General features: G+C 42.6%; 3 protein-coding genes across 7 annotated transcripts in view; all 3 read right to left on the minus strand.

Moving 5' to 3' along the window:
- The window catches only part of LOC109471805, a 7,628-nt gene extending 5,651 nt beyond the window's left edge, over window positions 1-1,977 (minus strand). The window contains exons 1-2 of the mRNA XM_019771158.1: window positions 1,405-1,977; window positions 888-1,028 (exon numbers count right to left, since the gene is read on the minus strand). Of these exons, the coding sequence (XP_019626717.1) occupies window positions 888-1,028; window positions 1,405-1,474 (211 nt within the window). The 5' untranslated portion in view covers window positions 1,475-1,977. The remainder of the gene's footprint in view (window positions 1-887; window positions 1,029-1,404) is intronic.
- Window positions 1,978-3,059: 1,082 nt separating this feature from the next.
- Window positions 3,060-17,498, minus strand: LOC109471938 (agglutinin-like protein ARB_02240). Of its 5 annotated transcripts, none has more exons than XM_019771469.1 (6): window positions 9,589-9,925; window positions 8,571-8,714; window positions 8,040-8,320; window positions 4,296-4,377; window positions 3,825-4,151; window positions 3,060-3,791 (listed from the first exon to the last, which is right to left on the minus strand). In XM_019771469.1, exons 1-6 carry the CDS (start codon window positions 9,647-9,649, stop codon window positions 3,565-3,567), a joined length of 1,122 nt encoding a protein of 373 aa, XP_019627028.1. In that variant the 5' UTR covers window positions 9,650-9,925; the 3' UTR covers window positions 3,060-3,564. The 5 variants fall into 5 exon arrangements, with proteins under 5 accessions (XP_019627028.1, XP_019627029.1, XP_019627027.1 ...); XM_019771470.1 differs by having other exon boundaries at window positions 3,060-3,824; window positions 3,864-4,151; window positions 9,589-9,924; XM_019771468.1 differs by lacking the exons at window positions 8,040-8,320; window positions 8,571-8,714; window positions 9,589-9,925 and adding exons at window positions 4,568-4,848; window positions 6,434-6,574; window positions 17,187-17,498 and having other exon boundaries at window positions 3,060-4,151.
- On the minus strand, window positions 11,083-17,172 carry LOC109471905. Its single transcript, XM_019771355.1, is given in 4 exon segments — window positions 11,083-13,380; window positions 13,383-13,463; window positions 13,676-13,909; window positions 16,420-17,172. Coding segments are annotated over 4 exon segments (2,610 nt in total). The 5' UTR covers window positions 16,736-17,172; the 3' UTR covers window positions 11,083-11,401.
- Window positions 17,499-17,815: the final 317 nt, after the last annotated feature.

Genomic DNA, 17,815 nt, shown 5'->3' on the forward strand with positions numbered 1-17,815 from the left:
AGATTCTATAGAAAATGTAAAACTGAATACTGTCTAGAACAATACCTAGAACACTGTGACTTCGAGCAGCGCTCCGCTATTAGTAAAATTAGAATCAGTGCCCACCCCCTGGAAATCGAAAAAGGGCGATATATGAAACTGCCTGTGTCGGAGAGAATTTGTAAATATTGCTCCTCAAATGCAGTGGAAGACGAAATTCATTTCATCTCTAACTGTCCATTTTATGACCACACCAGAAAACAATTATTTAGCACCGTGTCCAAAATACTCCCTTACTTCCCCACCGTTCCCTACCACAAAAAAACATTTTTACTACTAAAATCAAAGAACCCACATATTATAGAAGAAGTGGGTAAATTCGTCTTCCACTGCCTAAAAAGAAGAAGTCAAACCCAGTAAATCTAGTACTATGCATGTTGTAGAATATAGTATAATGCTAGACGTAGATATAGTCTCACATACCACTGTATTTTCTTTCTTATGTTGTTTGTAACTGCAATTAGCCCTCGGGCATGTATTTGCAATAAACTTTCTATAAAGAACGCCGAAAATGATCCAATTTTGAATCGCCAAATGGTCATCGGGCAATATGTGAAAATACAGACAAGCCACTCACGGAACATGCCCGGTCTTTGCTACCTATTCGTCTGCTAGTTCGTAAACTCAAGGCCAGCCATGAATTATCACATTGTTCTAAGGTTCTAAGTATATTATGGGCCCTAAAAAACCCTGTCTTCTTAAAACGTTTAAAACGGTCCAAAATCGTCTGCGTCTTATTTTCTTTAGATTGCGTCAATAGTTACATGTAACGGAATAGGGAATAAAACGGCATACAACTTCCGTCACTGGTTCATGTATGTGAGTTCATCGATTATTGGGCCACATACCAGTAGCACCATGTAGTGCATCATTCGGCCAGCCGTGATCACATCCAGCTGGTCCTCCGTGGTAGACCGGACCTTCTATGGTCCAGCCACAGACATTAGCGTCAAACGAGCATCTGTACAGGTCAGCAATATCGAGATCGACTAATATAGAGGAAGGAAAAGACTATGTTAGGATCTGAACTATCTGGCAATACCTAAACGTGGCATCAAATCAGTCAACCTACAGAAATAGACTTCAGTGCAGTTCATTTCTCAACCAGCTGACTTTGTAAAGTTGCACATTGATTATCGTTTATCGTCTACTTTCCGATGTGCCCTTGTTTGGGTCCATAGGCATTCACAAATATGTATATACATGTAATCAACAAACTAACATAAATAACAAGCACGAGTACGAGTCAATTTATAGAATTGGAATACGACGGATCGTAAAGTTTCCTTACACAAAGTCCAAGCAACTCACATAACCAAGAGACTTTCCGTTGAGGAAGAAACAGATGATATGGGTTTTACTTACTTGTAGCTGAAGCGAAGACAAACCACGGAAACAAGAGAAAGAACGGCGGTGTAAGTTTCATCATGGCCATGGCGAAAATCGTGGTGCACCTTGTGATACCTCTGATTTAGTAAGGTTGCTAATAGGTCATAACAATAACACACACTGGCGTTGGCAACTTGCTTAGCAGTTATCAGAGCTATAAACCTTAACAGAGCCTCTGTACTCTTATCTTCAAATGATCCATTGAAAACGACGGCAACTTACAAGTAGATCGAATGATTTACCTACCGAACTGATTAAAACGTAGAAATCACACGTAACGTGTCGGGCCGTTTGATGAATTGAAGGAAATGTTGTCTGGGCTCCAGATTTCAAACTGTTTGAGGTCGGTTCGAAACGTTACGATTCAGACAAGAACAAGCGAAAACAAATCTAATCATGTTTTAGAACAATCACGTCAGTGATTATTCTGTTCAGTTGCATCCCAAGTAGGCCGTGTGTGGTGCTAAGTACATTCAGGTTATTTTCATTCTTGACACAGTTAAGACCATAAACTCATCATCATTGTTGCCATAAATGCATACATACCATAAATCCATACATGCATTAAATCACATCGGCGAGGGCAGCAGGGGTTGTAAACTACAGAGGCGAAAGACACCGTCAGGAACTTTCAGTAATACGTGCCGCTTTCCATGTGTATTTAAACTATTGTTAGATTGGTTTCATTATATCTTTAATGTGTGTCAACAGTTCTTCGAGCCCTCAGAAGACACAACCTACCAACTACGCCGACGTACATCCATCCACAAGATCCCACTCAGCTGTACTGAGAAACACAGGCAGTCGTGTTATCCCTAGAGCTCTCATTCAGCAGTAAAAGGACACTGTAGACTTTCAAGATTCTCACCTCGGCAGAAAAGTTTTATTAACCTTTAACGTGTCTTGCACTTTATTTTAATGCATACTTTACTTTAATGATTTATATCATTATCGGATGTAAAGATAAACGAAGTAACTATGTTAACATTAACATGCAGTCAATCATTTAGTGCTGAGATCATTACATGTTAGAAACAGTTGTAAATTACTACACAATTTAGGCTGTTCCAGTCTGTGATGTTGTTTTGATTAAGTTCAAAATTAACTCCACATTATTTCACCGATCAGAAATTTATGGAAATCTTTATTCTGTGCAAATATAGAATATATGAACTACAGCTGACACTTGGCATGCGAGTTTGGGCTATTAGAAGAGCTGTCTACTTAATCTAGGTACTAGATAGATAAGCGCATTGATGTTGAGATGGACTAATTGATTAACTTCTCAGGAAGGCACAGAACATCAACTGGAAGCAACATCCAACGAGAAAGAATATATATGGAAGCCTTCCCCTAGTATCACTCAGATTAAAACATAGACGTGTAAAATTTGCGGGACACTGCCATCGTGCAAAAGAAGAAGTCATCTCATCACTCCTCCTGTGGAAACCACATGGCAAGACTCACTCCAGAAAACTCACATATCCAGCTACTCTTACAAGGGACACAGGATTACAACAACAAGACCTTCCAGCTGCAATGGAAGATCGTACTTTGTGGCGTCGTGTTGTGCAGGAGCTTGCCCCGTCCCCCAGCCAGGGTGTCGACAGATGATGATGATGATGAATTGATTTATAAACTGGTAAACGTAACTGATGATGGTACGTACACTCGTTATTACAGATAGCCATATAGATGAACGGACCTTAGCTCAGAAGAGGAGACCGCGATCGAACTTTCTGTTGACAGAGACTCCGATCGGGATCACTACTGGAAGAACCACCGATTCTACCTTATCGGAGCCTCTACTCCGACATCTAAATCTAGAGCTGGGTTAACTCGGTCTGACTGAAGCTCATTCTCGATGCCCTTCGCGACTCTTCCACGGAGAAATTGGACTTCTTGTTTCGCATCTTTCTGAGATAGAACATGCCCCCTCCCGCTACCAGGAGAAACCCCGCTATTCCCAGCACTATGGGGACGGCGGTGATATCCGGCGTGTCGTTCCGTCCGCTCTGCTGACCAAGCTGCCCTTCCTTTGACGTCGAGGTGGTGGGTAGAAATTTCGTTGTTACGTCTTCAGATTTAGATGTGGTCAGTGGTGTCTTAGGAGGGATTGGGCGTTTGGTTGTTACTTCAGGGGTACGTTGCCTTGTGTGTTGTATCCTGACTAGTAGTAATGGGCAGTGTGGCTGTATCCTGACTACTCGTCATGGCCATTATGGTCGTATCATGGCTACTCGTCTTAGACAATACAGTCGTATCTTGACTGCCTGTCATGGGCAATACGGTCGTATCCTGGCTATCTGTCATGGGCAATATGGTCGTATCATGACTACTGGTCTTGGGCAATACGGTCGTATCTTTGCTACTCGTCATGGGCAATACGGTCGTATCTTTGCTACTCGTCATGGGCAATATGGTCGTATCACTATCAGGACGACTGGTCGTGGGCAATACGGCCGTATCTTGGCTACTCGTGTCAACTTGGCTATCGGTCGTGGGGAGGATGGTTGTGGGTGTGTTTTTACTTATGGTCATGGGCTGCTGACTGCTGGTCTGGGAAAATGTCGTCGTTATCTGACTAACAGCAGCTGGCATTGTGGTGTCATCTTGACTACTGGTCATAGGGAGTGTGGTGTTGTATTGGCGAGTTGTCATACGGGGTGTGGTGACCAGCTCAGTGGAACATGTAGTTGTTTGTACGACCACGTTCGCAGTAGCTGAAACAGTAAGAGTCGGCAGTGAATGGTATTGCCACCCCCTGCAGATGAAAACATACAACTAAGTATAAAGGTGCATTTGCTTAAGGTCGTCTCAAACTCTCAGATTTCCTGTGCTTTTTTCAATATCAACATGATACTTACCATTTTCAACAGCAGTGAGGGTCAACTCGTCCATACCAAAGTTTGGATAGAAGGGAGGATCCGGAATACCCTCAATCACAATCTGAAACAGCAGACGGAAATTGATTAAAACATTACATTTTAATTACTATCTATATGCAATTATCCAAACAAAATAAAGTAAGCTTACTTCTACCCCCAGCACCCCTTCCCCCCAAAATGCCACATGGGTATTTCAATATAAGGCACTTAGCAATAAAAAAAAACTACAAAAATTCTAATCAAACACTCACCCTGTAAGGCCCGGGCTCCACAATCCCGACGTATAATCGTTGAAATGGAGACAGGAGGTCAGAGGTCGAACACAGCAGAGTCTCCGTACCATTGGTACCGGTCTCGTTCACCAGGAGGACTCTGAGGTATGTGGAGGTCGGCGGCCTCACGGTGCCAACAGAGAAACCCAACACCACGTGCTGAGTAACAGTGATGGTGGGACTAATGAGCCGGGCTCGGCCAGCACCTGGAAACTGGGAGGGCAGGTTCTCCAAGTAGAAGCACACGTACATACCGGGAGCTGAAAGAGCGTTACAGAACCCATGTTAGACTATTTGTTACATCTTGTAACAATTATACATCAAATAGTAGCATGGAATTGAGTACATTTGACAACACATTGTCCAGATTGCATACTTGCTTACGTTAAGGTAAGTTAAAGAAAGCAAGCTACGATTACTTACATAACCAGTGATATATATACCACGTAGCTCATTAGATCATTGCTGACTTTATATTTTATTTTTTTTATTTTTTTCAATTTTCAAACTTTATTAATATTCACAATGTTACATTAAAAAGATATACATAGTTGACATATATGTACAATCGTGTGGGATGATACATCAAGGACAGTTTTTTAAGGTAACGTTATCTGAGGATTGTCTATATATAATGATATCACATAAAATGTTCCCATTGTTCATTATCGTCTATTTCTATAATTTGATTTAGTCTGTGCTTGAAGATTGAGAGTTTTGGTTTACAGTTTGTTATGAAACGTGTATATACAATATTGAGCGATAAGAAGACAGTGTGCAAGTGCACTAACATGGCGAGGGTTGTCAATTATACCGTAAATAATCATCTTCTCGTCTACAATTAGGTCTTGTTTCATGGTACATCGTTTCCACCAGTAACAGAACTCTTTCCAAATGTTTTTTGCTTCTTTACAATCATTTTACAAGAATAAATGTTCGATAGTGTGCTTATCTGTGTAATTGTTACATCGATCCGTTTGTACCAGATTTACTTTTCTTAGCCAGCTATTTGTAGCCAGGTAGTGATGGATAATCTTATACTGAAAGCATTGTAATTTGGATTCCCTTGTAGCGACAAAAGCAGCAGTATAGGCTCTCTCGATGTTGTCTTTACCAATTTTGTGTATAATTTCTGTTTCTCTACTTGGAGGCACAACTTGTTTCTGAATAAGAATATCATATAATTGTTTGCATGTTGTTGTTAAGGGATGTATCTTTTCGGTATATTCAATAATGTTGTTAGGGGTACATTTTCTTCCATTGTTTTTAATTAAATCTTTCCACTTTTTAGGTATGGCTACTCTTATAGAATTGTATTTCATTATTTGCTTTGAATCCATGGTTATACCATATAGATTATGTAAGTCATTGATTGTTAGAAATGATCCATCCCCATACAACAAATCATTTACACAAATAATGCCAGCATCTATCCAGCTTTTGTAAAACACTGGTACATTCTCGACTGAAATATACCTATTATTCCACAGGACTTGTGAGCATATCTGTCTGTGTGTTTTTGGTTCATAATGGATAATTTCTTCCCAGGCAGTTACAATATCTTTGTAGAATGGTGGCATGTCATTGAGATTTAACAGTGAAGTGGAGTAATTACATCGGAACAACAAGAAGCCTCCCCATCCTGCAAACAAGTATTCTTTTTCTTTTGACGGGTCAGTTATAAATCTTTTGCTCCATATAGCTTTTAGAGCTTTATTCATTATATTAAAATCAATCATTTTAAGCCCACCTTGACATTGCTGACTTTATGCAAATAGGTAGGACAAAAGTATCCCTTGGATATCATGGCACCGTTCATAGCCAAAACAAGGTGAATAAGCTCACCGGTAGCGCCATGAAGTGTTTCATTTGGCCAGCCGTGATCACATCCTGCGGGTCCTCCGTGGTAGACCGGACCTTCTATTGTCCAGTCACAGAGACTAGTGTCAAGTGAACATCTGTACTGTCCAGCGGTGTCAAGGTCAACTATTACGGTCCACAGAGTGGGAAGGTCAGAAGTGAGTCAAAGCAGCAAAACTTAACCTGGTTTAGCAATAGCAATAAACATGGTATTTCATGTATATAGGAGTACCTGGTATTAGTTATGCCATGATTCATTTGTGAAATATCAAATATATCTAATGGAGATGTGCTATTGCTACTTGGACAAGCATCAAAATATCGTAATCTCATCTTTTTATGGGGCTGATTTGCACGTCATAAACCTTCTTGGTAACATAGGAAGTGCTTAGTGAAACATACGCCTTTGGGATGAGCCGCTTTATAGCTTAATTTACTTTAACAATCGTGATCATTAGAAAACAAAATATCATGGCATACGGGGTCTGAAGATGCAAGGAAATGTTTAATCCAATTATCATATTATGGACACAAAACTTAAAACAATCGTCCAATATACGTATAACTGGTCCTTCCAAACTTTTATTTGTACTTACTCGTCATGGGCTGTGTGGTCGTATCTTGGCTACTCGTCATGGGCTGTGTGGTCGTATCTTGGATAGTCGTCACGGGATGTGTGTTCGTGTCTTGACTACTCGTGACGGACAGTGTGGTTGTATATTGACTACTCGTCATAGACATTGTTGTGTCTTCCTGACTACTGGTCATAGGGAGTGTGGTTTTGTATTGGCGAGTTGTCATACGGGGTGTGGTGACCAGCTCAGTGGAACATGTAGTTGATTGTACGCCAACGTTTGCCGTAGCTGAAAGATAAAGATTCAGTAGTGTATAACTTGGTCGTTTATTCAGTGGTTATAGGAAACGACCATGAATTATTACGCCGTACACACCGACGAATGCGGTTCATTAACTTTACTATTAAATACCCTGTAAGTATTTTACGTTTCGTGAACTAAACTATCATGTGCAATGCTGTGTGTCCTTTTGACTCGTTCACATTGAATCGGCAGTAACTGGAACAGAACATATTTTTTTCCATTTGTTTCATTGGAAATAACGCGTGATCGGTTTAAAAAGTGGGTAGTACATGTATATCGGATATTAATGACCTGGGTTGGGGGGAAATGGAGTCTTTTGATGGGTCGACGTCGTCTGGGTATATGATAATGAAATAGTAATTAATGCACTGAAATGCGTCAAAAATGGTAATGAAGAAATGGTATTACCATAGTTGCCAGAATCTGAATTCGATATGAAAAGTTTTGAAATAGCAAGTTGATACTCACCATTTTGAACAGCCGTCAGTGTCAACTCGTCGATACCAAAGTTCGGATAGAAGGGAGGATCCGGAATACCTTCAATCACAATCTGAAACAGTGGACGGGAATTGGTCAAACCCAAAGTTCATATAGACTACTGTAAACTGCAAAAGAAGTTAGTACCCACTCCATCCAAAAGGCAGCTAGATCATATGGATATTCCAATATATGACACTTAACAATGGGAACTATAAAACTATATAAATACTCACCTTGTAAGGTCCAGGCTGTACAATACCGACGTATATTCGCTGGAATGGTAACAGGAGGTCTGAGGTTGAACACATCAGTGTTTCAGTACCATTGGTACCGGTCTCGTTCACCAGGAGGACTCTGAGGTATGTGGAGGTCGGTGGCCTCACGGTGCCCACAGAGAAACCCAACACCACGTGCTGAGTTACATTGATGGTGGGACTGGTGAGCCGGGCTCGGCCTAGATCTGGATACTGAGAGGGCAGGCTCTCCAAGAAGAAACACACGTACGCACCGGGGGCTAGAGGAGAGTTACAGAAGCTTTAACATCCGGTAACAATTACATAAAATAGTAACCTATAATAGAGTAGATTTGACAGAATTTGTCAACGTTCATGTACGTTAAAACAAAAAAAAAGCTAGCTAAGACTACTTGCATGTGTTGTGCATAACCAGTTCAATGAAATATTGCTGGCTGTATATATATTGGCAGGGCAAAAGAAAACCCAGGTACTATTCATGGAGAGAAATAAAAAGACAAATAAGCTCACCAGTAGCGCCAGTAAGCGCATCATTAGGCCAGCCATGATCACATCCCGCGGGTCCTCCGTGGTTGACAGGACCCTCTACTGTCCAGTCATCACAGACACTATCGTCAAAGGAACACTTGTACTGTCCAGCAGTGTCAAGGTCAACTATTGAGGTCCATAGAGAGGGAAGATCAGAACGTGAGCCAGACCAGCAAAACTTAACCTGACCACAATTGTCAATCGCAATTAATATTAATAGTATTTTATGTATATGTCATGCCAAGAGGTAATAATCATGCCATCATTTTATTTTGTATTAATCAAATTAGCCTATGGAGATGTGCAATGGTCACTTGGACAAACATAAAAATATCGCAATTTTATCTTTTTATGGGCCTGTTTAGAACGTCATAAAATTTCACGGTAATGGCGGTCTCAAATGCTCAGTGGGTGAGAAGAAACGCCTTGGAATGTCTTGGTATTATTTTATGGACCTGGTCACTAGACAAACCATTGTGGCAAACATAATCTTAAGATACAAGAAAGGTTTTTAATCCAAACATTATCTTACGGTGACAAAATAAAAACAACAACCGCCTTATACAAGCTGACTGTACTGACCCTTCTAATCATCATACACTGGCAAGGTTTGTACAGTCCCGGTTGCTTTCGTTCTATAACCAAGACGTAGACAAATTGACAGCTACTCATTGCAAATCATAATGTCACACCAAGAAATATGAAGGAGTCAATCAAGTAGAAGTGCAAACGTAAGAGGCAACAGAACAGGCATCGATGAGGATGACTGGAACACTCTTGTTCTACAGTTGATGCATATGTAATCTTCATCAATTATGAAGTCATCATTGGCAGTCCAGTCTTAATGAAGTAGGATCTAAGAAATAAGTAAGGCATACCTCCCTTTGCCAAACAGCTTAAGATACTCAAGAATCTGAAGGGCTTCAGAAAACACTTCGCAGATGGGCCAATAAAAGATACTTAATGCCACCGGGGTTTGGGATATAAAGGCCGTACTTACTTGCAGCGGCGGCAAGGGCGAACCATGAGAACAAAAGAAGGATGGATGATGCAAACCTCATGATGACCAACACAACAGCAGTACAAGTTCATAGACTCTACGCTTGGCGTGAATTGAAAACAATCTCTGCCTATTAACCACATACATGTAGGTATGTGAACCTACGTGCAAGAATGCGTCAGGACGTGGTTTCTAACGCGTCATAAAACAAACTACCCTCTGATTTCTGACACACTGCTTAGCAATTATCGGGCTTGTCATAAAAACGTTGACCCCGCCTTAGCCTCTTATCGTTCACCTGTTTATTAAAGGTGCTGGTAAATTACTGGTAACCTCAGTAGTTCACATGACCAGGTAATAAAACTGCCGAGGTTATGTACACATTACGCACCGGACCGTTTGAGAGTAGAGCTGTTCCTTATGTCAAACTATTACGAAGGATCGTGTGCTAACTATGCCAATAGAGTTTATAGTGGCACAGGTACCCGCCATTCCTGAAGAAAATGGTCTTTCGAGTGTTTTCACATAAAAAAAGTACAGTAGCACGATGACTCCTTTGTTGGGTCAACATGTCCTGGTGTCAATATTTGTGTTAAATCTAATCCCACGATGGCGGTATCTTAATGACTTCCCTAATTCGCACAGGTTGTGGACATGTTGATCTGAGTAATAAGAGATATGACGTCACTGGCAACCGTCCGGATCATCCATCACTAATCACAGATATGGCCGGTGTTGTAAAATAAGGGAGATCCTGTTTTTTTTAATTGGTCCGTGTGTGAGACATGGCGCCAGGACCAGTCATTATAACTATGGGGCACTTGAAGAGTACCACGACGTCGGTAGAACGCACCACGCCTGCGCGAAACTCGTAATGAATTATACATTATGTCGTAAGTAAGGATGACATCCCGTCTATAGTTGTCAAATCTTGTGTCGGAAATGATATCATCTGCAACGGGCAAAATTCTTCTGCATCGTTGCCCAAACAAACGAAAACCGTAAAAATCTGAGTTTCGCATAGATACTCACATTCTGCCGACGTACTAAGAGCACGGATGGCTACCGATTGCTACGTTAAACTGGTCTTGTTCTCTTCTGTGAGAGGTTTTGAAATGTTGGTGTCTTGGTAGGGCATTAGATCGTTCGTCGATTGGAAGTTAAGAATTATACCCGCGGAAGCCTCTATAAACATATTTATTGAAGCAGCGCCATGTTGTAATTCTGTGCGAATATAAACTATACTAATATCGTATGTAGTGTACAAGGATTACACTGGTGTGAAAAATGCTACTTTTCATCAGACATGTTTACGTAATAGGCAAACTTTATTTTCGCAAACAGCCCAGTTTTAGTTTACATGTATGAGAACAACTATGGATATGCAGTAATACAACATCTACAATATTGACAATTGTCTCAACAAGATCACATTCAATTTAAAGGATAACTCTTTCGCAAATCAATCTTATTCTAATAAGTTAGAATTCCTGACACATTACTTCAATTCATACTACCTGAATGGAGTACTGTACAATTCCCATGTTTTCTTCCTCGGTAAAGGCTCCTAACTTCACAATGTCCTTGGTCTACACACATGGCGTATAGTTTATTTTGTTTCTAAGCTGGGTTTTAGAGGGCATATAATACTCTTTCAATATATGTAATACACTTATTCTTCCTGACACTTCCCCGTCATCGTAATTCTAGACTCTGTTTCCTTTTTCACTATGAATCACAATGTCATGAAGACCTCTAATCATACACGTACGTATGTTGACATGCCGAAACAGTGCATGCTCGAATGGTTGGTTTACAGCTTGGTGATATTGTTGCTGATGTTAGGGCACCCCTCCTGGCGGACGGTGACATGGTACAGCCTACCCTTCTCACTCGACCCCAGGCTTCCCTTCCCAGTTTCCGACAGCTCGGATTTCGAACCGCAGGCCTTGCAGTTCTTCACGGTAAGAGCGATGACAATGAGCAGCCCCTGGGCGCTGTTCATCCCCGTGAACACCAACCACAGGACGGCGTTATCCACGAACGGAGCCACCAAACCCAGCGCCCAGGTCAGCCCCATCAGGCTGGTGATGCGGAAGCAAACCCGCATCAGGGCAATCTCCGCCCCCGTGCGTGCCGCAGCCGTCTCACGGCCCGAGCGGTACAGGGATACGACGATCCACACCAAGAAATAAGCGTTGGAAAGAACGACCAGCCCTACCACCACACCAAACGCTAAGAGAGAAGCCCAATCATTGTCAATCCAGCACCTCTGCCCACCGTACCCTACACGGAATGCCTCTGTCCACGGAGAAAAATCCAGGAAAGCACACACGCTGACCAGGACCAGGGGCAGCCCGAAGCTGAACACAGCATAGCGGCGGTACGGGACCCCATAGCTGCTGAACTGGGCACAGCAGAGCTTCCTAAACAGATCAAACGCAAGCGACGACATCGAGAGGAAAGTTGCGAGAAGACAGTAGTGCAGGAGGATGGCGGCAGTGGTGCAGAAACGCTCGAGATCAGCGAGGAAAGAGCGGGAAATGAAGAGGCACTCGGCCAGGGTGAGCATGACGACAAGCTGCAGCTTAAGCCTGTCCGGAGTAGAAGAGAACTTTCTATAGTACACACCGTGAGCGATGAAGCCGATTCCCGAGGCAATGGACAGACTGAGCATGGTGGTCGTCAGCAGTGTCTGCGAGTACAAATCTTTAGCGTCTATACCGGTACCAGAGTCGTAACGACGTAAGCACGACTTACAAACGTAAGCCTGGTTCTCCACGATGAGATACTCCGTCGCGTTACAAGTCAGGTTGTCTGATACGCCCAAAAGCACAACATCGCCGCTGGGCTGGGGGGATACCTGGGAAATGTTGTAGGGTACGGAGTCATTACTACACCAGTCTGATGGTTCGTCAGGGTGCATCAGGTTAGGTGGAGAGCGGTACAACCTACGGCAAGCGTCGGTGATCGGGTCATAGAAGCTACTCGGGGGACAGCGGGCTGCTTCTTCGACTGTATCTGGCCTATCAGGGCCGTGGAGCAAACTGCCGAAATTAAACAGCTGGCCAAGATTCAAATTATTCAAGATAAAATGAGGTTGGTGTTCTTCCGGCAAGAAATGTGCAACGAGCAGCCCACACTCTAGATCGGACACATCTATACCATGGCAAAGCGCGCTGAACACGTTACGGTAACATTTGTGAACAGAGTCGCTGTGGACATACGCCACCAGGCCGGAGGAGGGGTCCACGGGACAAGTCGGCCCGAGAGACACATGGTCACTCGGCACGCAGCGCCGAGCATCAAATGATTGAGGGGGTTTGAAATGGAACAGAAACGCCTGACACAACCCATCTCTTAGGCTTTGTAAATCGCGTGGTGCAGACGAGTTATCGCAGGACATTTGAACCTCTAGTTGCCAGCTCTCAAGCATGTGCGACGCCCCGTTACACAAAGCACAGAAAACGTTGGAATATGTCGTCAAGGAGACCGCGTCTACCACAGGAGTGATGTACACAGCATCTTCTATGGTGAGATTCACCCCTGTAAAGCCCTCAGCAGCAGAAACAAGTTGAATCTTCCCGCACTGACTTCTGACGTTAGCGTCGCGCCACGCTGCCGGGCAGCTCGCCACCATCCAGTGGAAGGTGCCGGTGTTCCCGCTGGGCCGACACTCGTACGGGGCCGGTCGGACTGCCCGATGGACTGGGTCCGGAGGTGTTTGCTGCCGGTTGGAGCACTCCTGAGCGAAGTCGCTGCAACAGGTGCTGCGTCGGCTGCAGTTCGAAAGCAGTCGCAAGATGTCGCACTGATGGAGTTGTCTGAATAGCAACGGTTGGAACAAGAGGTCTCCGTGACGACGGGTCGCCGCTCTGTTGGAAGATGGAAGAAAGAGACACGTGTAAACAAATGGATATCCTAGGTTACAAAAGTTCATTAACAGATGACTCAGTTATGTTAACAGTTCTTTACTGTCTGTTTTTGTCTGTATTTGATTAATGAAAAGTCCTCAAAAAAGGCATACTGTTTTCGTGTCCTTTCGCGGAAAGATATAGCAACTCCTGAGAGGTCTAGATCTAGATACCTCGCTTAGAATCCCTGTGCCAACTCTCGGTGCAGAGTTCGCCATAGTCCAGGCAGCAGTCTCGGAAGTGTCGGCAGTCCAGATCACACAGGCACATCTTGTCGTCCCCCGGAGAGAAGCCCTCCCCACAGCGGCCCGCACAGGAGGCCACGGCGGCGGTCACGCACCCGGGATAGGGGCCCTCTCTAGGCCGCAGCTCAGCGGGGGTTACATGTACCCACGAGTCTGCGCTACCTGCGTGTTGTAAAAGATACGTCAATAAACACAATGATCAATCTTAAAGACATCACCTCATAATAGTTTTGAATTTTAGAGGAACTTTGCAATTAGGCCACGGCAAGTAAATTTTATCGATGACATCATCCGCAGACTCTGCGATAGGGCGAAAAAAAAACAAGACGGGCCAAAAAAATTTCGACATCACAAACATCTTAAACAAGAAATGACATCTATTATAACATGCCAATTATTATAACATCCATTTAGTCTCTGAAAAATAAAAGTTTTCAATCATATTGTACAAATTGTTTTGATTCAGTGAACATTACCTATAAAAGGAAAGTAAAAGTAAAAGACAAAGCAATAAATCAGAGCCTTGTACTCGTCTCCTCTCTGGCATGGCAACAGACATATTTGAGCATTTTCGACATGTTGACCACTGTTTTTTTTTCAAAATCAGCAGACGAAAATTAATGCGCGCGCTCATGTCATCCATAAAAATTACTTGCTGTGGCCTTATGTTCAAGCTCGATGTATGACAAGACATTACCCTATAAGGTAGTGCATGGGTTACAAGTATCTAATGACCCTCTATGATGCTCGATCGTGGCTTACCAATCAGCTGTAACATCATCCCCGCCCACAACATAAGGTACTCAGAAGATTAATGATTCACATCGCTAGCTTCGCCAGCTCAGCACAGGTCTTTGACCGTATGAACTGCTGATATAACGTATCTAGCCTACGACTTTACTAAGTTTTTAGTTGATTGAGTCTGATGGAGAGATACACGGAGCGGACTTACACTGAACTACTTATTAACCTTAGAACTTGAACTTTAACACAACCCTTTGAATTAATGCCAGCGCCACGGCAGTTGATTTTACATAAATTTAATACTGTTTTGAACAGTTTTTTAATGAAATTGTTTCGTTAGTTTTTTTATTGTTTTATTGAATCAGAAAGATCACGATCGAGCCCACGATAATAAATATCAGCTAATATACATGTCTGTATACTTAACAGGCTCATGGCTATCTCAGATTCAATATGTGATAAGGTCCTGGCGGTGGGAACGTCTGGTCTCTACCAGGCTTCGGGAGGCGGCTGGAAAGAGATAGAGATAACATGCCGCTAGAAAGTACAGTTTGTCGCAAACTGGGCACTTACTTAACTGTAATATCTCCCTATTTGGCAAATTTCTACTCTTTCCAGCTGCCTCGCGAAGCCTGGTAGAGGCTAAAGAACGTCAACAGGCGGAGAGAGACCGTCCAAACCACGATGGATCAGACACCAGGCTATTTCCAGGTGGGAGTAGCGACACTGATCAGGCTGACAGAGAGGATATAGGATTACGTGATTATTGCTGGCATCGCTTCCGTACTTACCGTGATTACCCGGAGATCACTGTCAGTCATGATACGATAATGGATGAAGGATGCTTGTTTTCCAAAGGGTTTTATCGTAATATATATATTGTAAACTGTTGGAAAGTCTTAAAACCAAACATGGTAACTCCCCAGCATAGGAGAGGTCAACGACAGGAAAACTGGATCAAGTAGTCAGTTGAACATCATCACAACAGGAACTAAGCGATAGTGAAAAACATATACCCTAAATCGTATCACTGCTCAATTAAAAGCTCAATTAAGTATAGCGTCATCGGCCAGTCAACCTCCAGGAAAATGTTAGAACAGTGTTATGATGACACAAAAAGAGCAATTTAATGCAACGTTTGGATTAATCTCAATGTTATTACACCAGCAGATATGAAAGAATCATTTAAGATGAACCCATTAAAGCAATTAATGTGAATTAGTTTAAGGTCAATCTATTGATATAATGTGACACAAATCCTAGATGAAAAGTTATTTTAAAGGTGCCCTATGCAGTATTTACGGCATGAAAGACAGATTTTTCAAAGTCAATATTCTTATCTACATAGTAAGTTGAAACGCCACTATCCTGATTGACATTCACGGGACCAAAGTGCTGAAATTGTGGCGGAAAACGGTTACTAGGAACCTGGGATGATTTTTGGCTACCACCCTGAAAATAAAGGAATCATCTTGGAGCTTGTACCTGTGCTGTTTTAAATGCCCCAAATATGAAAATCTGATGCAAATGTGCTAATGTGAGGCAGTATGTGTCAATATTATACAGATTGGCTTATCTAAAATGTTTCCAGTTTTACCAACTAACAATCGCATTTGATGCCTTTAAGCAAATATCTGGTAGAATCGCCGATCTGGTACAATCACCAATTCTACTGGACCATTCTGAATGTCTTACGCTGTAAGTTACAGGTGAATATCTTAAAATTTACCGGCTCCAATCGAGATCTCTGCCGGTAGATCGGGGTTTCTACTCTGATAATTTTTCATGATTATGAAGTTAGCAAAATTACAATTGGTGTTGGAAACTGAACAGCCACAATCACATATTTTTAAAACAAGATAATTTCTAATTCCTGCCTAATATGCTAACTAACGACAGAAATGATGGAAAAACTCGCAGCCACTCACCCTCCTCTTCAGAAAGTGTGACGTTCTGCTGTTCCTCCTGTGTGATGTTCGCTGGAATTCCAAAATGGCCCATTCCGGAGTCGGGCCAAGCTGGCTGCTCGGGCAGTGTTCCACCTTCTTCCGCTGCGGTGAAATTGCCCAGAGGGGGACATTTCACGTCTTCATCGGCCGGAGGTAGCGCTTGGGGAGGCTGCTGCTGCTGCGGATCCTGGTGGTTTTCAGGCTCAGCAGTTCTTCCTGTCACGGCTTCTGCCCCAAATTTATCACGGGAAAAGCAACAGGCACAGACCAGCCAATAGATCTGTATCACCTTCATGTTTTTATCGAGACGTTCAGTTGATCCAAAGCGCGGATGAAAGTGCGGCCGTGAGATTCAACAGGCTGATTCATAACAACGCATTATATGCATGGGGGATTAGATAATGTGGAAGACCCTTATAAATATTCATAGTTGTCTACTTTACTTAAATGGACCAATCGAGACCAATAGTCTGTCTTCACATTAACGTTGCAAATGTCATTAGATATGCAAGAAGGTACAATGTAAATTTAGCCTGGTGACCATTCTCTACGGGCAGGAGTTTTTCTATCCGATTTTGTTGTCAGGAATAACAGCAGAATCGAACCCTAGCCACTCGACGCCACTATTATTAGATGTATAACCCCTTAATGTTAACTAGAATTCTCTGCACCCAAACAGTACAGAACAGGAAAGTCCGTGCAACAGAAATGACTACGTCAAAATGTACGACAGGTTTGTTACTTACTTGTAGCTGATGCAGCTGCAAAGCAGACGAAGACACAGAACGGCAGTATCGGTAACATGGCGGCCTCTTCAGCGGTCAGCAGGCTCGGAATGAGCAAAACTCCTACATTCTGCTGTACGTGCAAATCTCAGCATTTTATGGCATAGAAATACTCAAGGCCAACGTTATAAATTACGTCACAGAGGGTGGACTTGAGCAGTTGCCTGGTGATTATCATTAGTTTGTGCACATGGTGAAATATAAATCATAACCTTGGCTTATTAACAATACGTCGTAAACCAAGTATGTTCAAGTATGCAGTTAACAAATCAGAAATATCAAGTCAGGTATTTGCCAAGATTGACAAGATTATAAATCCAATAGGGTTATACGCGTTATCTACGCGTTATCTACCTTAATAGAAAGTCCAAAAAGGAGCCTCAATTTGGCCGTTTACACATTCACTGCATCAAAAAGACACTCCCGTCCACACCCCAATAAACGTACCCATTGATACTAAATCCCACGCCGACTATAAGTAGGTCTCAACTACTACTACATTTCGGCCAAAGCCGGACATCACTTTAACCTCATTGTTTACGGTGTACACTTCACTGCTACCTGGAGATTAGTTCTACGACAATGTAAAT

Source organism: Branchiostoma belcheri, unplaced genomic scaffold (genome assembly GCF_001625305.1).
Source record: "Branchiostoma belcheri isolate BF01 breed outbred unplaced genomic scaffold, Haploidv18h27 scaffold26, whole genome shotgun sequence".
Taxonomy (NCBI): domain Eukaryota; kingdom Metazoa; phylum Chordata; class Leptocardii; order Amphioxiformes; family Branchiostomatidae; genus Branchiostoma; species Branchiostoma belcheri.